The following is a 26,141-nucleotide window of genomic DNA, read 5'->3' on the forward strand; positions in this document are numbered from 1 at the left end:
ATATCCTATATCCCATATATGGGCATATACTGATGACATCAGGGATCTCCTTATATGGGCATAAAAGGTCTGACAGCTGGATCTCCATGTATGGAGATCCGGTTGTCCAGAACCACCGATCCGACTGATCGGTCATATACTGTTCTGATGACATCAGGGATGGCATATGGGCATAAAATGGACACAGCCAGAGAGATGGATACAACAGGTACTCTGACAATAATAATAATTGTAATACAAAACTGGGTGGGGCCTGTATTCACAACTTCCGTTTTTCCTGACTTGCATTGTTCCCATCTAGTCTTAAAATAATTGCACCCCAAGACTGACACAGCACTGGGTATGGTCTGATACTCTCCTGAGGTTGTATAGACATACCTGTCTGTGAAGGACCAAGCAGGCAGGACATGAGAGTGGTACCATGCCAAAATTTGATTTGTATTCTTCCATTAGCTTATAAAAAAGCCCAAATAGACAACAAAACCAATTATTTATTCTTTATAAACTTTATTTCTATAATTTTAAAAAAATATTAAATAAAAAAACTAAATATCCCAACAATAACAAACAATTTATCAGAAATCATGCAAAAAAAATCCAAAAAGGAGTAGGAAGACGCAATGATTATTTATTCCTAAATAAATTAAAGTATGATGGAAAAGATTGAGACAACAATAACTATCCTTTGAGTTACATTATAAACTTGAGGTTTCATTTTCAGATTTTTTTTTCTGCAAACTTTTTGCAATAGCTGTTGCTGTTTAGCTCCCAGTGTGATATAGTTTTAAGCAACCCCAATCTGCACTGTAATGGTACCATTTTGGGTATTTGGGGTATTAACCCATAAGGGTCCATTTGGTTCCATTTGTACACGCGAGTTAAAGTTAGATTTTGTTTTGAATTATTTAGTTTGACTTGATTGTATTTGAAACTTTTAACAAATATCATTCACAATCAAACAAACTCCTGCCATAAATCAACCCGCCTTTTGATTGTATCAAGACAGTCATCATAAAATCAAAATCAACATAATCAAACAGCGAGTAAAACAATTGTGAGCACTTAAAAATAAATGATCTGATGTTGAGGCATATACTACTGTAGGCTTACTGAATAGTAAGTAGCTTACAGCCAGTATAGGCCAACGAAGTACGTTACCTCCATGCATTTAGTTTTTCATATATCGTTGCTGGTAGAAACTTGTATACATGTCCAAAAGCCTTACTTTTCAGGAAAAGCGGAAACAAATTATACATGTTGGTGGCAGAAATATCAATTTGTAGGATTTCCGCTGTCTGACTTATTTTCTCATCACAGAATATGGCTATAAAAGTAAATTAGTTAAAGAGTACAATGATAATGATGTCTACATTTTACATTCTCGTGCAAATGCATTATGATCGCTCATAATAAGGATTAATCTAATCTGTGTGATTGACGGGAGAGATGATCAGAGGAGCAGAGTTTGTACCATTATGGTTGAGACCTGGACAGAAGAATGGATAGAGTTTCTCTGTGAAGGTGCAGCCAGTGAAAGAGTAGAGATGAACTCTGGTCTCCACATCATAAAAGGAGACCACACCCTCCTCATAATCCACAAACACTCCCACTTTCTGGACCTCCTCTCTTACAGGGAGGAGGACAGGGGGATCAGTAGCAGCACTGTACCCATTTCCATTCCGCAACCTTATAGACCAGTAACCATTGTTGGGGTTAGGTGGAATATCTTTTTTCCTGTTGATGGACTCTCTGGCCACTCCTAAACGCCACTTGCTCTTCCCTTTAACCTGAACCTCATAGTAAAACCTTCCTGAGGAGAAGCTTTGTTTTCCTAAGGCAAAGATACACGTAGAGAATCTCTCTTTGTTGTCTGGAGGATTCTTCCATGATATGTCAACATCATTCACTTGTTTTCCATTCTCAGACAGGATTAGATTGGGATGTGCTGTATCAGGGTCCAGAGTTACATCCACTGCAAATTGCTGGACCCTCCTCAGCTCAGCATCACCCAGCTTCCTCTCCATCTCTTTGAGTGTTTTCACCAGCTGAGCCACAGCTGTTCTCACAGTCTCTCCATATGAAGACTGATGGACATTGACCTTTGTCCAGTCCGTGGTTGGTGGAGGGGTGTTGATGGATGCAATGTTCTGGAGGAGGTGGAGGTGGTCTTCAGTTTGTGAGAGCTGCTTCAGATCAGAGCTTCTCTTCTTTAACTCAACAATTTCCTGTTGCAGCTCTTTAATGAAGCCTTCAGCCTGTTTCTCTGTTGTTTTCTGCTTCTCTTCAATCACATCAATGACCTCAGCTTGGCTTCTTTGAATACTGCTGATCAGAGCGGTGAAGACCTGCACACTGTCTGCTCTCTGTCTGTCTGCATCTTTCTTGTTGAGCTCTACTGAGTGTTTGACCTCCTGAATCTTCTCTTGTCTCTCCTGGATCATCTGCTGGACTTCAGCCTCTGTCTTTGACAGCGCAGTCTTCTTTTCTTCACATGCCTCTTTCAGAGATAGAGTTTGATGTAACTTGTGGTCTAACTGAGTGCAGAACTGACAAACACACATCTGGTCAGTCTTACAGAACAGCTCCAGAGGTCTGTCATGTTTCTTACACATAACATCTTCAGGGTTCTTTACAGGGTCGATTAGTGTGTGTCGTTTTAACGCTGTGACTCTCCGGTGAGGCTCCAGGTGAGTCTCACAGTAGGAGGCCAGACACACCAGACAGGACTTCAGGGCATTGAGTTTGGTCTCAGTACAGACGTCACAGGACACTTCGTCTGGTTCAGCTGGTTCTTGGTTTGAGTTGGAATACATTTTCAGCTGCAGTGACTTCCTGAACTGATCAGCCATCTCAGAAATGAAAGTATTGACAAAGACTTCTGGTCGCTTAGAGAAGATTTTGTTGCACAATGGACACTGACACACATCCTTGGTGTCCCAGTAATGTGTGATACAGGTTTTGCAGTAGTTGTGTCCACATGGAGTGCCGATTGGATCAGTGAACACATCCAGACAGATAGAACACAGGAACTGCTCTTCAGACAGGAGACTGCTGGCAGAGGCCATTTCTACACACTGAGAGCAAAGGTTATAGTATCAGATTATGCCGGTAGTTCATGAATGCTGCTTCTCATAGATTAATAATTATGAATCTTATCTGGACTGTATTGGAATAGAGCTCAATAATGTTGACATATACTGTACTTCATGGAAATGTGTAATTTGTACCAATTGAAAGACTAACTGGGGAATTTCAAAGAATATAAAAATAAGAGAATACAATTTATATAGCCTAACTTGTATTCCTTATCTTCTGTACTCACCTGTCTAAGTTCTCAGTATTTCTGTTAAAATCCTGTTGACTGAAGGTTTTGTAGAGTTTGTAAGCTGCCACCGAACAACTCTTGCCGGTTTACTTTCACTTTAGATTTACTGAGAAACTCTTCCTTAGTAGCTGTTAACCCTTCACAGCATCCACTCTTCTCTGTCCATCTCTTTCTCATTCCCTTCCTCTCCGTGAGGATATACGAGGCACACAGTAGTCGCTCTGCTTGGTCGAACTCTGGAGTAACACTCAGTACAATACCGTTCCTACACTGACTCTGATATAGTTTACTTGCACGTGCGTATACTGTATCATTATATCACGAGTATTCTATTACTCAGTAACACTATAGTACTGATAAGCACTGTTGACACGGTATTGATATCAGTGTTTCTGTTGATGCTGTAACGACCCTGTGATTGCGTGAATTTGCTTATTATAGATAGTGCAGGATTTAAAAAAAGGGGGTATAATGTCATGTCTTCTTTTTTTCTTCCATTTAGGTGTCGCTGCCCTTGCTGTACCAATACTTCTCTTACTCTGCATTTGTATTTAACTGATGTGCTACCTCTGGTGACTGAATTTCCCATTTGTTGCCAGTTAATTTGGTCTCAGCTAATTTAAAATTCAATATGAACTGCAGAAAAAACAGGACAAATGTATTAAACCATGACAGCATTAAGATCAATGAAAGAATGACAAAGGAATGGCAAGAATCAGAGCCTTAATGTAATGTTTTTTTTTGTTTTGTTTGTTTCTTTTTTGTAAATGTCATGACCCAAAAGGTATCACTTGATACAGAATTAAACAGGGTATCAATCATAATCCGTCCTGTCGGTCTGTCTTTTAACAAAATAACTTGAGAACAGATGCCCAGAGTTTCATAAAACTTGATGTTAACACACACATAGTGATCTCCGATCTCTTTGCCTAACGTAGTCGATGTACAATTTTTTTTTGTGGCAATTTTTCACCCCAGAATAGGGACGCTAGGTTCTAGTGTTAACACAACATAATATTCTCTCCCTGTATGGACCCCACCCCCCTAGACAAACACAACAAAACAGCAAATTAAATATTCACAACCGACAAGCTTTAGAATCAATATTAGTCGCATACCACAATTCATCAGGGATAGCATCGACACATATGAAAATGGCTTCAATAAGATCTGTTGACACTTGCGGCTGAACATTTGACATGCATTGGCAGTCAACCTGATCAATTGCATTTGCCTGGAGGGAGTAACATCTTGAACCCTTTAATTATATTTCCAAATCCAAATGTCAAGCGGACACCTGCTGCTTTACTCGCAACAGCTGCAATCACACACGCACGCAGGCAGACACGCACACGCACGCACACACACACCGTTTCTTTCTTTCACATACACACAGCAGTCTGTATAACCACAATCAATAGATAAACCACCAAACGGTGGCCAGAATCCCTCAGCTTCTGTGTTGTGATGCTCCTATCACAGCTGTCTCTAGGTCCCGGAGGGATGAGGCAGGCACAGGGCTCATTTACCAGGAACCTTCCTATACCAGAGCTCAACAGCCCATCAGCCCCTAGGATTTATTTTCTATTTATTTCTAAAGATGTGTCTCAGTCCGGACGCACGGACACTGAAGCCTGATTCATACTTTGACCTGCGACGGTGTCGCTCGCCGAAAATAGCTGATCTACAAGTTGGCTTGTAGATCAGCTAGATCGGCAAGCGACAGAGTATAAATCCAGCAGTTAGTCACCTATGTCATAGTGAACTCTATACATCTCTGCTGTCGAGCAGAAACCAGCTAACTTTTCAGGAAATGAAACACAAAAAAAAAAAGTTTGGAGTTTTTGTTCATCATTGATAAGAACAGCTGAATGGACCCCCAAGCTCACAATGAGGTTGAAGGTCAAAAGGGGGTGGAGCCTGGAGTCAGCAAAACCAGCTAACTCCACCCCCCTTTGGTGGAGTTAGCTGGTTTAGCAGAAAGTTTGAGGATCCAATGGAGTTAGCTGCTTTTGTCAGAAGCGCTTTTTAATACTTCCATTGGTTCAATACTTTTTTAACCAACACACAGACACGGGGGCTCCCGTTTTACGATTATTACGGTCAATTCCGGGTCGTGCGGCCCAATTATTAGTTACGTTAATGTTTGGGCTAGGATGCTTTTCAGCAGTGGCGTAATTTACATAGGGTTGCTGGGTTAAAACAGTGAAACAAGTTTTTTTTTTTTTTTTTCAGGCTGATCCAAGGCTGAGACCAAAATGCCAGGGCTGAATTTTGGTCCCAGTCAGCCCCTACACAGACATAAAAGGTGCTCAATAGCAATGATTTATGGATTTATTCTTTTTGACAGATAATGTACAAATATTTATGTCAATAAAAACGTCACTCAGTGTCTTGCTCAAGGAAACTTCAACACGCTGCCAAGAGGAGACTTGAAGGAAGAGAACAAAAAAAACAGTACTTGGCAGAAGTCCCATCATGTTTATTTGAAGGGTGCCTGCGGTTTCTCCATTTTCATTTCATTTCGACTAATCATAAAGTCACATTGATGGACTCGTCTCCATGTGGGGAAAGTGAGACAAAAGATCTCATTTTCAGATTCAAAGCAACATTCTTCCACACCAGATGGTTGGAGTTGAGATAAGTTAAAATATGTGTGTCTGTGAATGTGTGTGGTGATGGACTGATGATGTGTCCCAGCCAGCAATCTGGTAGTATATCATTACTGTCGGGCAGAAACCTCTTATCTCCATATATTCACTTTTTGTGTTTTTTCGTAAACAAACGCCCTACTTGATCATATTACAGCGAGCTCGAAGCTCGAAGCGTTTCTAGCTTGTGGATCTGCTACTTTTGAATTTGAATCCTGAAAAGTAAGTAAGTTTTGGACATGTGAGGTTTCTACCTGACAGAGACGATATGTCTATGGAGATGTGTGCCTCTGTGTACCAGCAATCTGGTAGCATATCTATGCTGTCGGGCAGAAACCAGCTAACTCCGAAATGATATTTTTTAACCCATTGAGACCTGAAGCCGATTCTACATGTCTCCTAAATCTCAACAGTTTTCTGAAAAACGTATGTTTCTATATCAGTGATGCTCAATCTTTTTCATGTCAAGGACCCCCACAATTATATGTATTTGGCCGCAGACCCCCATCTAAATATGTTGTTCCAGGGACCCCCCAGAAGCAAAGATTTGAGTTAAAAATGTTCGCTTTAAAAATATATATATTCAAAGATTTGCACACATTTTCACGATTTTTCAAAAATAGCAGATCTACAAGCTCATGCCGCGCTATGAGCTTGTATATCTGCTATTTTTGAATAGCCCAAGTGTAAAATAATGCTTTTTAGCTCAAATCTAAAAATGACACAGTTCCAGGTCTCAATTTAATGAGCATCCCCCTTGGTTCAGTGTTTCTCCAGGATGACACACCAGTTGCCCTGGTCATGGTAGCTGGTGTGTATCTGAACCCCAGCCACTCCTCCACACAGCTCTTCCAGCTCCCCCTGCTGGAACACATGGTAATAGCGGTGGAACACCGGAGGAGCCAGGCCGGAGTCCCCTACACCTCCTGGGCTGGGCTCATCACACTTAGAATCCACCACTGAGCTGGGAGTTGAGTTAGAGTCCAGACCAGATTCCCCCGGCCTGGGTTCTTCAGAGTCCAGACCAGAAGCCTGATGGTCTTCGGTAGGAGAGTTATGAGAATTGTTAGTCCTTTTGGGTCCCGGTCCTCCTTTTTTTCCGTCTTTCAGGTGCCAGGGAACGAGGAGATCCTGGGAATACATACGTGCAACAGTTAATCGAATCAATTGATTTAACGATCGATAGATCGATAGATTTAGTCACGAATATCAACCCAAACTCCATATATGGTAGTGATTGTTCTAGAGCTCCATATATGGAGCTCCGAATATGGAGCCATTTGTTTGCGCCTGATGCCATGACGACACATTGAGGTTACACCATATATGGCCGTAGCTGCATTGGGAACTCCTTATATGGATATAGCTGAGTCATCAAGGTAGATAACATACTTTCACTATTTTTGCACGACGCCTTTGTGGTTTATTGATTCGTTAACACATTTTAAAAGAAGTGTAATATATTTTATTGCCAGACCCAGAGGGTCGGCCTACATGGGGCTTTGTCTGTCCCTCTTTCGTCCCTCTTTTGTCCATATATGGACATAAAAGGGACACAGACAGACACATACAGAGATCTCTTTTGTCCCTCTTTTGTCCCTCTTTTCCTTCAACCACTAGTTTAAACTGTGGTTCTCGATTATTAAAAAAAAGTAATCAACAGAATAATCGGTATAAGAAAATAATAATAGTTACAGCCCTACCTGGGAGTTGAAGGCCGTGCGGTTTGTGTGAACGCTCAGCTTTCCGTCGGGGACTTGACCGTCATGATGAGACCCATCTGCCGTGGGACTACAGTTCCCAGCATGCTCCTTGTTGTCGGGGTCTTTGAGGTACTTGGACCTCTGCTTGTTGTGCTCCTGTTCGAGGGCCCACACGTAGATGAGAGCCTGGCCTCCAGGTCTGAGGAGTCTGACCAGCTCCCTCACGGCTGCTAAACGACGCTCCTATAACACACACACACACACACACACACACACACACACACACACACACACACTTATTTGTATTACTATGTGTGAGGACATCGACATTTTAGGACGGCGATTTTATCAATGCAATTTGTACAATTTTGGGGCATTTTTAGCCATAAGCCGAAAAATACGTTGATCAGCTACTTTTTGGTGTGTGACATCGCCAATCAACATAGTATAAAACAGGGAAAACCCTAACCCCAACCCTTAAACCTAACCTCTAAATGCCTGATCCTTAGCCTAACCTGAATCTATTTCTAAAAAGAATGTTTTAACCATAAAATAACCATGTTTCTTGTGAGAACCAGGAAAATGGTTCAATCACAAATCACAAAAATCACAAGGTCTATTTCTCAAATACTACAGTACTTGTTCTACAGTACATTTGGTCCTCACAAGTATAGTAATGTGTGTGTGTGTGTGTGTGTGTGTGTGTGTGTGTGTGTGTGTGTGTGTGTTAGGGGTGGGACGATATGGGTACCTCACGATACGATATATATCACGATATTAGGCCCACGATAACAATATATATCACGATATTCGACGATATTCGATATATTGCGATATCACAATATTCGATATATATTGCAAGAAATTTCACCAACGATACATCACGATATCTGAAAATATCGATATATTGCGATATCACGATATATTGCATGAAAATTCACCAACGATATATCACGATAGTCCTTGTATTCAATTCATAAACACATAAAATGGCACCAAACAGTTCAAAATCATCATTACACAAATACAGAGTAGGAAAAACAACGTATCACAAAAAAATAAATAACAATAATAATAATATCAATTTTTTTCCGGCAGTATATCGATTATTTATCGCGGGAGAAAGTATCGCGATATATCGATATATCGTCCCACCCCTAGTGTGTGTGTGTGTGTGTGTGTGTGTGTGTGTGTGTGTGTGCGCACACATGCGTGCGTGCGTGTGTGTGAGAGAGTACCTGTGTAGAGAAGTGGTGTATAACAGCTATAGATATACAGGCATCACAGGAGGCTGCTCTCAGTGGGACACTGAGTGCATCAGAGACGAACGCCTGGTAGCCTCTCTGTGCACAGATCTGCACCAACACACTGCTACGGTCACAGCCCACCTGTAATACACACACACACACACACACACACTTTTGTATTACTAGACTTCAGCAGCAGAGATAATTGAGCTTCAGAATAACTGCAATGTGACACACACACACACACACACACACACACACACACACACACACACACACACACACACACACACACACTTTTGTATTACTAGACTTCATAACTGCAATGTGACACACACACACACACACACACACACACACACACACACACACGCTATAACAAGGAAAACCCTCTACAAAGGCCCTGGTAGCTCTCCCCTGGATGCTATCACGGCTAGCCTCAAACCAAACTGTAGTCTAATAGAGCGTGCCAAAAATCCTGAAGGGGGCGTCAACAAGTGTCTTTTGGTAGCAGCAGACATCTTTGAGGGGTATAAACCAGGTTGAGTTAACATTGCCCAAAACAAACATGTCTGCGCTACTATGCCACGCCCCCCCGTGGTGACGACGCGTTGGCACGCTCTATACCTTCACCTGTAGCATGCCTTTTCAGCAGGCAAACCATCACATATTTGGTAACTCTGTTAACTCAAACACGGCAAACTAAGGCCCATGAATTATCTTACACAATTAAATAATTAAGTAAGTTACAAACATGTTACAATGTTTCCCAGGCGCCAATTCATTCACAGATTATTATAATACAGCCAAATCATGATACCAACATAAACAAACGCCCCTCTTCCTCTACAGTGATTGGCCCATTCCAATCAACAGGATTGCCAGCACTGCAGAGGAGAGACAGATGACCCCACAAACAAATTAACTTCCCCACACAGTGTCAATAAATCAATATTTAAAACCCTTTCAGTCCTTCTATGTTTGGGAATGTGTTCAGATATATACATGTACGGAAAACATGCAATACAACACTACTGTACTAAACACGGTTCCCAGTGGGCTTGCTGGTGAATGCATTGGGAAAAAGCTGTGCAGTGTGTGTGCATGCCAAGTTCCGCATTAATGTCTATTGGGCACGTGTTGCCCCGTCTCACTCACACACACACACACACACACACACACACACACACACACACACACACACACACACACACACACACACACACACACACACACACACACACACACACACACACACACACACACACACACACACACACACACACACACACACACACACACACACACACACACACTTTCTCAAAGGCCTAATCATGCATGCATGCATACAATCAAGGTCAAGCATTTTCATTTCAATTAAAAGCTGTGAGGGTTAACAGAGTTAATCTGTACGGAGATACGCAGAGCAGCGAGAGAGAGAGAGAGAGAGAGAGAGACAGAGAGAAACTGAAAGAGGGGAACAGAGAAAGGTCAAGAGATAAAGTGGGACTGGCTTAATGCAGTTTAGAGAAACCATCGAGTTGACCTAAACTCCTGCCACACTCGATGCCAACACAGAGAAACAAAGTAATTGTTATTGATTTGAAAGGATGCGGTTGAAATATAGACACACTGTTGTTTTTCCAGTCAAGTTTAACTGACACGGGCCGCCGTACCCTTTTCTTTTTGTTTCTCGTTTAAAGTTATTCTGTGTAATATTAAAGGGATATTTCACGTTTTAACGTCTACTTGGGCTTTTGTGAGCACCCCAGACAGTTTTTAAGTTGCTTGATTCAGCATTTAGACATTTGATATTCATTTTAACAGACACGCCCCCTTCTCATACAAACCCATTGTAACTTCAAACTCCATTTTAACCATGTTAGATTCATTTAAAACACCCGTCCTTGGTTCTGGTGACTGATATTGTCCTTATAATGGGTGCGGAGACGGTGTTTTTTCAATTACATTTTTATTGTACATCTCCCACGCCTGCATCACTTGCAGTGTGTCAGGGCAGACGCTCTCGACTAAAAATTGTGTAGAAGAGAAGTTGTCAACAAAACACGTGTGGAATGAACAATATGTGGAATGGTTATGGTGGTCTGATTTATTAGGTAATAAAGGCTTGAAACGATACCTAATTAATTTTATTCTATTTCACTACATGTTGAGCTTTTGATCCAGCACCCAGCCTAGAAGGTTCGGGACTTAGTAGGGTCTTTTGTCCTTTTCTAATTATGGTGAAAGACATACGAAAAGAGAGAGAAGAGAGTGAAAGATTACATAAAAAAAAACCTATATATATATATATATATATATATATATATATACATATATATACTGTTACTTTTCAAAACGTTTTGTGTGACGCTGTAGTATGATGAAGTAGAGCGTTAATTCAAGAAAAACACAAAGTGTTAAAACATGGAGATAAGAGGTTTCTGCCCGGCGACAGCACCTCGTTCACACGCAGGCCGGCCGCTACTCACCGCCGCGACCTCCGGGTTGACGGCCAGGTACTTCCCGTTCCCGCAGCCCACGTCGGCCAGCACGGCGCCGGGCGGCAGCGCGAGCAGGAAGTGGCAGACGCGGGGCCACGGGGAGTGGCGGGTGCTGCTGAAGTGCGAGGCGATGGCGTCGTAGACGCGGTGCACGTAGCGCTCCTCCAGGCGCTCCGCGTCGCCGCCGCAGCGGGGAAGGGAGGGGGGCGAGGGGGGGGGAGCGGCGCCCTGGCTGTCACAGGCCGAGGGGAAGGCTGGGGAGGAAGAGAGAGAGAGAGTGTGTGTGTGTGTGAGAATTATGTGAGGAGAGGGGGCGAGTGAGAAAGATTCACAATGGTTGTTGTTGTTGGTTATTTCAGTGGTTCTCAAACTTTTTCATGTCAAGGACCCCCAAATTGACACTTATTAGCCCACGGACCCCCATTTGAAAAGAGAAGCCAGGGACCCCCGTAAGATTAGATTTTTATGTCTCTCTAGCAGTGATTCTCTACCATTTTAATTTCAATTTGACATGCATTAGGGCTACGGAGTACGGACCCCCATTTAATGGCATTCATATCTCTGGGACCCCAATTTATATTGTAAAATCAATGTTAATTTAACTCTGAGAGTGTACAAATGGAACCAAATGGACCCGGGTCCATTTGGTTCCATTTGTACACTCTCAGAGTTACAGACCCATAAGGGTCCATTTGGTTCCTATCCATCATTTAGCTTGGGACCCCCTGGAACCCCCTCAAGTACCCCTGGGGGTCCCTGGACCCCACTTTGAGAACCAATGGGTTACTTGACTACATTTGTACTAGAGCCTGACTGATATTCGTGATTACAAAAAAACGGCTAATCCTAACCTGAATATTTTTCTAATCGTAGGAAATGTTTTAACCATAAAAGGAAGATTGTCCTCAAAATGTCCATTTCTCAAATTCTACTATACTTGTGGGGACACTTGGCCCTCACAAAAATTGTAATTCAAGTACACACACACACACACACACACACAGAGTACACGGTACGTGGAGGGAATGTCAGAACGTACCACATCGACATGGTGTGTGTCTGATCTTTCGAAAGGTGAATGACGTCCGGACGCCCCTCTTGCTCAGTGTCAAGTTGCCATGGTTACTAAGGTCAGAGGGCGTGGCAGCCATGGATTGGGGGTCGGAGGCCGGCACCATGTCAAACTTCCTGGGAGTAATTCTGCAGAGGGGGGGTGAGGGGTTAGATGTAAACACATCCACTAAATCAATTGTAATTAAGGATGAAAACAACTGATATGCATGATAAACACACGTAGACTCTATACACAGTAAAAATCCTTAGTGTTACGGATCCATATATCGTTATCGCTGTCGGGCAGAAACCTTGTATCTCCATGTTTCAAATCTTTATGTTTTTTCCATATACTAATGCCCTACTTCATCATACAAGAGTGTCACAAAAAAAGTAGTGAAAATAGCCGATCTACAAGCTCACATGCGCCACAATGAGACGTGTTGTGAGCTCGTAAACCGGCTATTTTCACTATTTATAAATGTTTTTTAAAATAATCATAAAAAGGGTACAGTTTTGGATATACAAGGTTTTCACCCAACAGCAACGATATACAGTATATATATTTTTATGTAAGTTGGGCCATTTGTTATCCTTTATTCGACGGTAGTAGTGAAAAAGTGAATGAATGTAATGAAATAGTTAAAGTTGGGAAATGCAGAGAGAATAGGAGAGTGAGATTGGCAAATGGTCCGACCGGCCGGGAATTGTACTGGGGACTCACTGACCAGGGCATCAAGTCCACGTGGTATTTGCCCAAACCACTTGGCATCAGGTTACCATATTTTACACTTTTTCAATGTTTCGAAGTACGATATAGCGAAAATAGCAGATCTACTAGCTCACAATGCGTAAAGCGTAGTGAGCTGATATAGTATATATATATATTTTTTTTCTTCACATTTTTGGAGAAAATAATATTTTAGCATCACAATACAATATCATCGTATCAATATAGAGGTATTTGGTTACACATATTGTGATATTGTATTTTTGTCCATATCGCCCAGTCCCACTGCAACATGTCTCACCCAGCCCCACTGCACCCTGTCTCACCCAGTCCCACTGCACCCTGTCTCACCCAGCCCCACTACACCCTGTCTCACCCAGTCCCACTGCACCCCGTCTCACCCAGCCCCACTGCACCCTGTCTCACCCAGTCCCACTGCACCCTGTCTCACCCAGTCCCACTACACCCTGTCTCACCCAGTCCCACTGCACCCCGTCTCACCCGTGGGTCCAGAGGTATCTGCTCTCTCCCTTCATCACCAGGAGGCTCCGCTCCGGCATCACCACGGCAACCACACGGCCGTCTGGGTGACGGAACTCCATCACTGCCTATGACCACAACACAACATAAGCATGTGACTCTTTAAGTTGGAGAATATGTGTGTATGCACATGTGTATGTAGTACTGTGGGTAATGATACATTGTGGCCATCACTTGAAAAATGTCAGAAATGTTGGAATATAGTTGAATATTTTTAACAACATGAATCTTGTATTGGGGGGGGGGGGGGGCACAATATATTTTCAGATGGGGGTTCACGGCCAAATACGTATTAAATTGGGTATCCTTGACATGCCAAGAAACTGGCATTCAAATGCAACCACCTACTTTGACTCGTACAACATTAGCGTGACACTCCAGGAAACATAGACTGCAGTCTCACTGGAGACCAAAGGAGGTATTTGATACATCGCAAATGATATATCGCATTCGCATCACAGAATGACATGAGACCTGCTGGGAAATGATGTCTAAGTGACTTCAAACTGTATCTGTCCCACTCCTGACAGCAGCGAGATTGGATTGTGTGTGTGTGTGTGTGTGTGTGTGTGTGTGTGTGTGTGTGTGTGTGTGTGTGTGTGTGTGTGTGTGTGTGTGTGAGAAGGAGGTTAGAATTTAAAAAGTCCAACAGTGTGCTGTAGTAGTAGGAACCAATCAACAAAAGAGGGGGGGGAATCAGCAGAAATGCAGACAGCTGTGCTATTTATTCTACAAGACTCAGCAATTCATCACTGTCTCTTCCATACAAAATCATGTTCTCACACACACACACACACACACACACACACACACACACACACACACACACACACACACACACACACACACACACACACACACACACACACACACACACACACACACACACACACACACACACACACACACACACACACACACACACACCTGGGGAATCTTCACTGGCAGTGAAGATCATGTTGCAGGCGTAGAGATCAAACAGATGATTAATTTTCATTCATTCATGGACTTTGAAATAAGTTACTACTTATCCCTTGGAGGGAGGAGTTCTGAACTGACTGTGCAGTTGCATGTTACTCCTGACAAAATTCAAATCCTGACAAGTTACTTTTTGGGGAAGGGTAACTGATATACTATTATAGTTATCAAAATGGGGTCCAGGGACCACCAGGAATCCTTGGGGGGGTTCCAGAGGGTACCCAGCAAAACGACTGACAGTTTGGAACCTTATAGTTCTGTAACTGAATATTTGGCGAAAATGGACCCAGAAGTGCGCGCGCGCGCGCGCGTGCGTGCGTGCGTGCGTGCGTGCGTGCGTGCGTGCGTGCGTGCGTGCGTGCGTGCGTGTGTGTGTGTGTGTGTGAGAGAGAGGGGGAATTGATGCTTTGACAGAGTGCAGACAATTGCCATAGAAATGTGAGCCTCGTGTTTCACACAAGCAGGAACAGATGGGTGTCGCATCTAAATCTGTCCCACATCGGTGCATTCTGCATTGCATCTAAATCAGTCACCTCTGTAGTAGCATTGCATCTAAATGGGTGCAAAAACAGAGCACCTCAATCAGTCCCCTGGCAACCATGTCACATGTAAACGGTCCCCTGTCAAATCCATCAAACAGACCCAGGTCTATCGGTCACACACAAGGACATATCAGTCCCACTCCCCACAACCCCAGAGGCATGTTATATAAAATAAATATCACACACGCACACTCGCTCTATCTTTCTTGCAACACATTTCTCATTTCAGTCTTTCCCTCACTACAGGGAGACCGGGCCCTGTCTAAAAGCATCATCAATTCAGTCAATGAGCTGGAAAGCCTCAGAGAGAGAGAGAGAGAGAGAGAGACAGAGACAGAGACAGAGACAGAGACAGAGAGAGAGAGAGAGAGAGAGAGAGAGAGAGAGAGAGAGAGAGAGACAGACAGACAGACAGACATGTGAGTTGGTGCTCACAGGACAGGGTGTGTGTGTGTGTGTGTGTGTGTGTGGGGGGGGGGGGTCCCTTACTTCCCCCACACCATTTAAAATGTAGGCTAAGTTTCTGATACCCATCTCATTGAATACCAAATAACAGATTTCACATTAAACTGGATGCATTAGAAATTGATTATTAACCTACTTCCCAGGGAGAAAAAAATATGTATATATATGTATATAAAAATATTGTATATCCATAACATAAGCCAGGGATGCCATGGTATTATTATTTGCTGTCAAACTGTTATATATTGGAACAACTGGTCTCCTTTTTTTTCACAGAAGGCAATCAAACTTTGTAGTAACTACAAGGCAACTACAGTATACCTTATTATTCAAAAAGGACCCAAAGTCCAACTCCACACACACACACACACACACACACACACACACACACACACACACACACACACACACACACACACACACACACACACACACACACACACACACACACACACACACACACACACACACACACACACACACACACACACACACACACACACACACACACACACATTAAATTAATCAGACTGCTCAGTCAAGTGATGCTAGTTGCACTGATGTATTATCTGGTGTTGTGTAAACTCATCGATGCTACGCTGTATCACGATGCGGCCGTGTGGGATTCTGCGTCAATGCGCGACATAATCGATTATAGCCTATACGTTTCTTATAGATTTTCCTGTGAAGGCAACGTTGCATTCAACTGTCTGTGATGATGCGTTCTTTCCCCCTCTGATGGACCGTGAGGCTGAGAGTCATAAAGTCATTAAGTCATAGAAAGTCTACAGAGTGTTACGTTCTACACACTCATGACAATACATTGCGCCGGGCCTCTCCCGAGTCTCGTAAACTTGTACACTCTCAGTAACCTCAGTGTTAATTTAACTCTGTCAGAGTTAAGTGCTCTTCTCAGCTGTGATAATATAGGCCTGTCTAAGACAAGTCCCGAAGTATTAGGGTATTTCTATAACTGTATATCTGCAGGCTATATTATACTTTTTTTTTTATTATTGTCTATTTACATTTCTTGCTTAATATTTTATTTTCTTCATTACATGTAGAAGAACATTCTGCGGTAGCCTACAAGTCCCAACAACATTTTGCTGCTTGTATCTGTATAAGTCAGTAACAAATAAAGCTTCTTGAATCTTGAATATGCAGCACAATTCTAAAGTTGTAATTCACTGCAGAAGATTTGTGTTTTTCTTTATTGAAAACTGAACATTCTCACAATGGGTAGGCTTGTCCTTTACCACTTGCTTATTATTATTTTTCTAATGTGAAGACATTTATGCTTGAATGAGACTGATTAGGCAATAACATGTTACAGCACTTATACAAAATTAGTTCATAATAGGCTATGTGATAGAAACATTTTGATTATTTAGTTGAATCGAGATGCATTGTGATGCATCGTAGAATCAAATCGTAAACGGAGTAATCGTAATCGAATTGTGAGGCCATTGCCGATGCACACCTCTACTGATGTCACCCTCACTCCAATGACATCACCAACACCAACGTGCACAAGTACACCCGCGTACTATAAGGTTGATACAAGAGTGTACTACACCAGGGGTCTTAAACAGGGGGTCCAGGACCCCCAGGGGGTCCTCAGAGTCACTACAGGGGGTCCGCCAAATCTTAGTGTGATATGATTCTTTTTTTTACCTTAACCACTTGAACCTATATAGCATCCCTTTTTCTGAGGAGAAATTTTGCCAAAAATAGCAGATCTACAAGCTCACAACGCCTCGCGCTGCGAGGCGTTGTGAGCTTGTAGATCGGCTATTTTTGGCAAAGAGGCTATAGGTGTAGAGGGAAAAAATAGCAGACTAAGTAAAAAAAAAACTTTAATCTGAAACACAATTTTATGCAATATAGAGTAGGGGGTCCCTGCTTCATCTCTCTCTCAGCTAGGGGGTCCTTGGCCTGAAAACATTGAAGACCCCTGTACTACACATTAACATTTCATTCAACCAATCACTTTACAGTAATTCAATCTTTAACTGGCACGTTACCTTGCATCAGTTTAATCCCATTGGTCCTTATCATTGCTTGTTATTAATTCAAAGGTGCTGTAAGTGATATGTTGTTAAAATAGGTGTTAAATAGCTCTATATTCTCATAGTAATCATTGAGTGTTTGTATACATTTATAGTGTTTGTTCAGTTACAGGGGTCTCCATCTCTCCAGTACATAGAAAATACATTTTCTGGTCGGGATACCGATTTTCATCCTATCAGGAGAGAGAACTCATACAAGATAAATAAGTGAAATTGGAAGTGATGAAACAAAACAGAAATACATGAGCAGACAACATTGGAACTGGAACGCCATAGAAATTGGAGTCATTGAATGACCTTGAACTGATTAATTACCTTGGCCCCCAGACTGAGTGACATAATGCTGTCCTCAAAGGCAGAGTGAGTGTCCACATGTGGAGGGATACCTGGAAATGATCACACACACCAACTTAGAATGAAACATCTGAAATGAATGAAGCACCAGCCATAGATACTGTAGATCATTCTCATCATTTCAAGGACCCACAGTTTGATATGCAATAGGCCAGTGGTTCTCAACCTTTTTTAGAGGTTTTTGAACATTTGAACTGGGTGAATTGTAGGAGTTGAGGCATTACATTTAGTTTGACTCAGTTTCACAGATACATATTGTGAAAATAGCAGATCTACAAGCTCACAACGCCTCGCAATTTGAGACGTTGTGAACTTATTTGACAATTTGGCCAATGTTTCACCAGTCTTCATAGTATAGTTTGTTGATTACTTTTGATGCAGTAATGCCCCCCCCCCCTTTTTAGGTATTAAAAAGGTATTAATAGTCCTTAAATTGTCACTTCACTGTCACCTGTGGACCCCCTACATATCTGGATCCCCAGGGGAGTCCCCGCTCTACATGTGGATCCAGATCCACATGCTGAGAACCACTGCATTAGGCCAGGGACCCCTATTTAAAAAACAGTGCTGTACATTTATCTTTCGAGGAGAGTGTGACTGTGACTGTGTGTGTGTGTGTGTGTGTGTGTGTGTGTGTGTGTGTGTGTGTGTGTGTGTGTGTGTGTGTGTGTGTGTGTGTGTGTGTGTGTGTGTGTGTGTGTTCGCGCGTGCGCGCGTGCGTGCGTGCGTGCGTGCGTGAACAAAATCATGGCATAACTAGTCAGTAGTGTTCCATGAAAGCCTGGTTTGCTCATTGACCTGTACAGTAAAACCTAATACTGCATATCCCCATAGGGGTTTGGTATATATGAATCTCTTGCTGCCACCATGTGGCAACATATTGCATTCTGACCTTTCTTCTCCGTGATAATGTACCTCAAATTCTTAAGAGAGACATATGCCAAAAGACATATTTTCATTATTCCATTCCATTTCATTCATTCATTGCGACGCGTTGTGAGTTTGTAGATGATTTAGACTATTTTCAGCGAACAGATTTGGTGTAGAGAGAAACAAAGGGAGGGGACCAAGTAGAGAGACGTGGGGGACTCCGGTCAACAAAGTATACAGGGTTTATAGGTGGTTGATAAATGACTGACCCTGTCCAGACTGGTACTGGTTGACAGTCAACTGGTCCGGCGTGGCGTTGACATGTCCGTCTCTCACACAGCGCTCCAAAACAGAAACACACTCCACAGGAATACCTGGACACAAGAACACACACAAACACGTGTGCATTGGCCAAATAATACACATACAAGGCAAGATATGGAGAAATGAACCGGAAGAGGAAACGGGCCACCTTCTGGAAACCCCGGGACTACAGTTATGCACAGAGCCTATTAAACCAAACTAAACATACAGGAGCTGTTACAACAAATCAAAGTTAAGACATAGTATACAAACACCTACCAGCAGATAAGGGTTTGTCCTTGTCAACGTTGTTGTTGTCATAGCGAAATTCATAACCAAAGTGTTTGACTCTCCTGTGCTTGAGAACCTTTTGAGCTGAAAGATACAGAAGAGATGGCAGACTGAAAAAATAGAGAGAACAGCAACCCACCTCTCATCTCTGAGGCTTTTGATTCCACATCCAAATGGTGGTAGTATTTCAAAATGATGCGTTCAAGTCTACAAGCCTGTGGGCTTGTAGATCTGCTATTTTTGATGCATGCCACTTGTCTTATGACAGAGTATATAAATTAAGCATAACCTGAAGCATTCCTTAACGTGATGTTGAAAAGATAAGATACAATATTTTTGAGATGAGAAAATTATTAAAATAATGATTTTAATATCATGAACCCAGTATCATGAACTGTATGGGAATCATGGGTTCAGGGAATAGTTACATACCTGCTGAATACAGTTCTACATTGAATTTAGATGTCACCAGATGTATGCAAAATGCTCAGGGTTTATCAAAGGCAGAGTGTACCAAATGATACCAAACTAAATGGAACCTTACAGATAGTCGGACACAAAACACACGCAAACACGGTAAAAAATCCTCAGTGTTCAGTGCTGAGAGTGTATAAATGATACCAAAGGGACACGTAAGCGGATCCATTCAGTATCACTTTGTACACTTTCCATTTCTACAAATCACATTTTCTCTCTCAGAGAATCCTACTATGTAGAATCAGATCCTCACTAGCACTGGTGTCTTCATCAGTGGACGTCCAGTCGACGGCTGCCAAGAGCGAAGACTCTTCCTCACGTGATACGAAGTCCTCGACCAGGACGAGTCCCACTGGCAGGGACACACACACCTCCACTTCACTGGGTACTACATGACACACACGGACACACGCACAAACACACACCGATCATTTTCACCAGCTTTATGGACACACACAAAAACATCCTAGTTCACTACCTACAAGAGAGTGATTCTCAATCTTTTTCATTTCAAGGACACCCAGTTGACTATGCATTATAGGCCACCGACCCTCATAACTATGAGAGTGTACAAATGGAACCAAATGGGCTCTGCTCTTCAGAGTTACCGATCATTTTGCTGTGGACCCCTGAGGGTCCTCGGACGCCACTTTGAGAACCACTGCTATAAGTACCATAAACATGCATATACATCCGGAGACATGTGAACTTCAGACACAAATGCACCTGTAAATACATTTTACAATTACAATTTAGGCATTTAGCAGATGCCTTATACAAAGAAATGTATAAGTGTCAAGATTGGAGTAAATGGAATGAGCCCTAGTCAACAAATGGCATGGGTAAATGTTAGGGGTGTGCAGATTGTTTTTTCAATTTTACACGATATTGGGCTCACGATACGATATATGACACTTTTTTATTATGAAAATATATGGGGGGGAAAAAAAACTTATGAAAATATATGGGGGGGGGGAGCAAATGTAAACATTAACAAATACTTCTGTTTTTGCATTATTAGATCTACTAATTCTGCTATTTTCCTTTTCAGGAAAACACATTTCCTGAAAAGTTAGGTTTTTGGACGTTTTTGGACACATACACGACTCACAAGTCTTGTTTGCATACAGATACAGACACACACTGTGTGTGTGTGTGTGTGTGTGTGTGTGTGTGTGTGTGTGTGTGTGTGTGTGTGTGTGTGTGTGTGTGTGTGTGTGTGTGTGTGTGTACATGTTTTTGTATGGAAGAGACAGTGATGAATTGCTGAGTCTTGTAGAATAAATAGCATAGCTGTCTGCATCTCTGCTGATTCCCCCCCCCCCTCTTTTGTTGATTGGTTCCTACTACTACAGCACACTGTTGGGCTTTTTACATTCTAACCTCCTTCACACTCACTCTCACACGGTTAAATAAAGTACCTGAAAGGACAAAGCTGAGGTACAATGCGACACTGTTCTCTCCAGACAGCAGCTGGTGGCCGTTAAGCAAGGCGTGGGCTTTCTGAGCACTCTCCTCTGACCTGAGGACACAAGATTATACATGTGAAACCTAGCATCCCTATTCTGGGGAGAATATTCGTCAAAAATAGCCGATCTACAAGCTCACGTATTGCAACATTGTGAGCTTGCAGCTTTTTTTCGGCAAAGAGATTTGGTGTAGAGGGAAAAAAGGAGGGGACCAAGTATTTGTATCATTGGCCTGAGGAACTGCGGTCAATGAACATGCACCGTATTTGTGGTGAAGGGGAAACATAATACCCACAGAGAGGCCAGGGATGGTCATGGGACGCGGTAACACGCCGTTTTCTTACTTTGTTTCACAGTCTGGAAAGGCTCCTATTTGACTCGTTGTGCAGAACTACACTGGAACTACATGTGTTACGTAGGCAACGTCCTTGCTGATTGGAGGTTGTTCAAACGAATCACAACGATCACACTGGTGTTTTTGTCCCGCCCCGCACCACAGACCAATCAGAAGCCACGGCTTGTTTTCAGCCGTATGGCATGTCCCGCCTCCCTAGGAGATCCTTTCCAGACTGAGAAACGAAGTGAGATTTTTTTTTCGCCAAACGTAGTGAAGCAGGCTGGATCCCAGGCTACTAGTAACCTGTAGTGTAGGTGTTAAGTGAAGAGTGAAGCCTTTAAAATGGGGTCCCACCAGAGATAGATTCACCAATACAACACTGACAGAGGCCATATGGTTTAGGTCAGTAGAATGATCACAATAGTTTTATCAATATACAGCAGCAATAGTGGGATTATACCTAAAATAAATTCACTAATACCCTGTTATTATTTACATGGTCAAATTAGGACTCCAAGTTAAAATTAGGATATGTTTCCTGAATGGTCACCACATCTGACTCCTCCCAGCCTCACAGTCGAAATAGCTCTACCCAGCTCCTGATGGAATGTAAGGACGCTTCATTTTCTGACCGTTCACGGAGCTCCCCGCTGCAATTCTTACCAATGAAAACGACCGCCTTTAATTTTTCCGGCCAATGAAATAGCCCCCCTCCGCATTTCTTCTTGCCAATGAAATCGCCCACTCGGCTCATTTATTTGTAACCTGACCCTCACCCCATTTTCCAACCAACCCTTTCGATGTTTTAAAAGGGTTGAAACGTCGTATCTGCTGTTTGTCGCAAATACAAACTTGGAGCATTCAAAGTTGCGAGTCTCCGCTTTGTTTTCACGGTTCTGTTCTTACAGTTTGGCTCAGCACCAAGAGATGGATTACGTGCGTTATTTTATCTTTAACCTCAATGTGTCATCATGGCATCAGGCGCAAACAAATCAGTCAGCTCCATAAATGGGCATAAAAGGGGGCATGGCCATATAAGGGCATAAACTGATGACATCAGGGATCTCCTTATATGGGCATGAAAGAGACAAGGACTGACAGACACAGAGATCTCCATATATGGTCAAATCAGAATGCGTTGCGAGCTTGTAGATTGGCTATTTTTGCTACTATTTGTGTGACACTGTAGTATAACAAAGTTATAATAAAAAAAATACAATTAAACATGTGGAGATACAAGGTTTCTGCCCGACATGAATGAATAAGAGTTTATGTGACACTGCTGTCCATACATACATACCTGTATGAGACGAAGGCGTAGGGTTTGTGAGGGGGCATGACCAGGGCCTCCACCTCCCCCATGTCTTTTAGTGCCTCCAACAGCTGCTCCCGACTAACACCGTTGCCAAGACCACCGTTAGAGACCACCAGACTCTAGACATCACAGAGAGATACAGTTTGATTGATTGATTGATTGATTGAATACTTTATTAGCATGCTTTCCATTTCCATTGTGGTCCTTTGTATCCGAGTTTAACCACTGTAACCCTATATACATCATTGGTTATTTTAAAAACATCTTGAAACATGTTTTTAAAAAAAAAATTACATTTTCACAACACAAATCTTGTGTGGGGGTCCCTTGCACAAATTATTTTCAGATGGGGGTCCTCAGCCAAATATGTATTCATTTGGTGGGTCCTTGACCTGAAAACGTTTGAGAACCACTGCTTTATTAGACAGTATTAAATGAGGAGAAATTGTAAAAATGTAAGAAAAACATTTAAAACAAGATGCAAGCTGAACAAGAAAAGTATGTCGTAGACTAGAGTACGATGAGTAAATTGAAAAGAAACTATTAGCCTGGTGTTCATCAACAACATGAATTGATTACAAGTTCTAAAAGAAAATGTACTGATACGTGTAATAAAGACATAAGCTGACATTTCTGACAACCCTGCTCAAATCCATAACATCGTAAAACTAGACAAAGCAGACCCATTCATGTGGGAAGCACTTAGTGGGGAAATGAGATGTAGCTAACCCATTGAGAGAGTTTAAAGATTATAAAGGACAACATCAGAGGGTCAAAATGCAGAAACCCGGGGCTGAACCAGAGACCTTTAGATTTTCGGTCTAAAGCTCTCCCAACTTCGGCTGTGAGGCTAGGAGAAGTCAGATGTAGTGACCATTCAGGAAACATATCCTAATTTTAATGTGGAGTAGTAATTTGACCATTAATAATCAATAATAACAGGTTAACAGTGAAAACATGTTTAGTATAATCCCACTGACCAATCCCACTATTGCTGCTGTATTTTGACAAAAATACTGTGATTATTCTACAAAGTGGGCCACTTTGAGACCCACTGTCCTCGATTGTGTACATAGTGAAAGGTACTGCATAGAGTACCAGGGGTCTTTAATGTTTTTCAGACCAAGGACCCCTTAGCTGAGAGAGAGATGAAGCAGGGAACCCCCCAGCCCCACTACATTTGGTATAAAATTATGTTGCAGGTTAAACTTTTTCGTAGATTTCATAGATAGCTCCATAGCTCCAAGGATCTACACCATGAATTTTTAAAAAATTGCATTTTCAGTGCTCTCTCCTGATTGGCTTAAATGTACCTGAAAATATATTTATATTCTGTTTACTAAAGAGCTGGAGAGACTCCTGTGACCAAACACACGCTCTGTAGCAATGATTACTATCAGAATACAGTACTTTAACCTTTTAACAAAAAATAAATTAACAAAAACCTCTTACCCTACCTTTAAGGGGGAAACAGAATAGCCACACAGATGGTTGATCATTTTGATCATTAGAATAATCACAATATTATTTTAATCATTATACATCAGCAATAGTGAGATATATATGTCTTTCACTATTACCCTGTTATTACTAAGTTATTACGTTTCTTGAACGGCCAACACTTTCAAAAAGGTACCTGACCGTGCTCAGCCTTACCGCCGAAATAGCTCAGTTGGGAGAGCGTTAGACTGAAGATCTAAAGGTCCCTGGTTCGATCCCGGGTTTCGGCAATTTTACCCCCCTCTCCAAATGGGTTTTTAGCTAAATCTTTTGTGCTTCTCACTTGAACGAGTAAGCTTTGTCTAGTTTGTCTTAATTCATTGGTCGACCGTCTTTGACTGATACGGTCACACACCCACACTCACACCGTCCTGTCAAATACACCCATAGAGAATACACCCCGTTAAACACCATTATCAAATGTCTAACAGACAGACAGAAATATCAGGCATTTGCCGCAGCCTACATTGTTTACATCGTGGAAAAGTACGGTACTCTTTTAATTCCAAGGACCTTCACAACTCTGAGAGTGTACAAATGTACACAATTGTAAGATTGCGTTTATAATCCTTTATATTAAAAGACATGCTGAGCTTTGGAAAAGCCAGAGGAGTTTTACTCCAGTCCTGTCCAGCTAGCCATGGATCACATGACGGTCGTCTGTCACGACCGTCATGGATGAACTTCAACCTGGTGTTTGCACTTTCTCCATTTACGGTCCGTACATGTACTTAAACGTTCAGATTTCAAATATAAAGTGCTTACCTTATGGCCACGGATGTTAGCGTTAGGTACGGGCTCTCTGATGTACCCGTATCTTCCATATTGTTCAATAAAAAGCATTTTAATCCAATCGGTGGACATTTTCTCATAGTTATTATCTATCCAGAGTGTACTATAACTCCCAAACCGATAGGGTCGCGTAGATAAAAGCATATGGCGAAAATACGGAGAAAATGGCCACCGATCGGATTAAAATATTTTCATTGAACAATACGGAAGATACGGGTACTTCTTGAGGACACATACATAATTGTAACATCCATGGCCATGGGGTCAGCACTTTACATTGAGAATCTGAACGTTAATGTAGATGTGCGGACCAAAACTGAGAAAGTGCAAACACCAGATTGAAGTTCATCCATGACTGTCTTGATATGACAGTCATGTTTCAGGGCTAGTCCAGCATGCAATGATTTAAATGCCAGGTTTTACCTTGGTGGGTTGAGATAGTGTACTGATGCCCTCATGTTTCAGTAAAATGTGACTGGTTTTAATGTGTTTTCGGAGGAGTTTCTTCTCCTCTTTACTCTTTCTGACAACAACACACTGCACGTTCTCCTCCATGGCATCCATGGTGTTGCATCTAACTGTGTCCGGAGAGTGTTGCCATGTTTTGTGAGAGAAATAAGCAACCA

At 42.2% G+C, this 26,141-nt stretch overlaps 2 protein-coding genes across 2 annotated transcripts; both read right to left on the reverse strand.

The window, feature by feature from the left end:
* Window positions 1–1,039: 1,039 nt before the first annotated feature.
* LOC311050446 (E3 ubiquitin-protein ligase TRIM39-like) lies at window positions 1,040–3,065 on the reverse strand (the record flags this gene model as incomplete). The annotated part of the gene is made up of 1 exon (XM_084064528.1): window positions 1,040–3,065. The coding sequence occupies one exon, from the start codon at window positions 3,063–3,065 to the stop codon at window positions 1,422–1,424; it is 1,644 nt and encodes a 547-aa protein (XP_083920654.1). The 3' UTR covers window positions 1,040–1,421.
* A 2,621-nt stretch (window positions 3,066–5,686) lies between these two features.
* Window positions 5,687–26,079, reverse strand: alkbh8 (alkB homolog 8, tRNA methyltransferase; the record flags this gene model as incomplete). Its single annotated transcript, XM_084065524.1, has 13 exons — window positions 5,687–7,107; window positions 7,680–7,922; window positions 8,918–9,067; window positions 11,419–11,684; window positions 12,470–12,630; window positions 13,715–13,821; window positions 18,123–18,193; window positions 19,301–19,405; window positions 19,614–19,709; window positions 20,356–20,490; window positions 21,524–21,624; window positions 23,209–23,342; window positions 25,939–26,079. The coding sequence occupies 13 exons, from the start codon at window positions 26,077–26,079 to the stop codon at window positions 6,739–6,741; spliced, it is 2,079 nt and encodes a 692-aa protein (XP_083921650.1). The 3' UTR covers window positions 5,687–6,738.
* Window positions 26,080–26,141: the final 62 nt, after the last annotated feature.

Source organism: Gymnoscopelus microlampas (assembly GCF_963454915.1).
Source record: "Gymnoscopelus microlampas genome assembly, chromosome: 8".
NCBI classification, from domain to species: domain Eukaryota; kingdom Metazoa; phylum Chordata; class Actinopteri; order Myctophiformes; family Myctophidae; genus Gymnoscopelus; species Gymnoscopelus microlampas.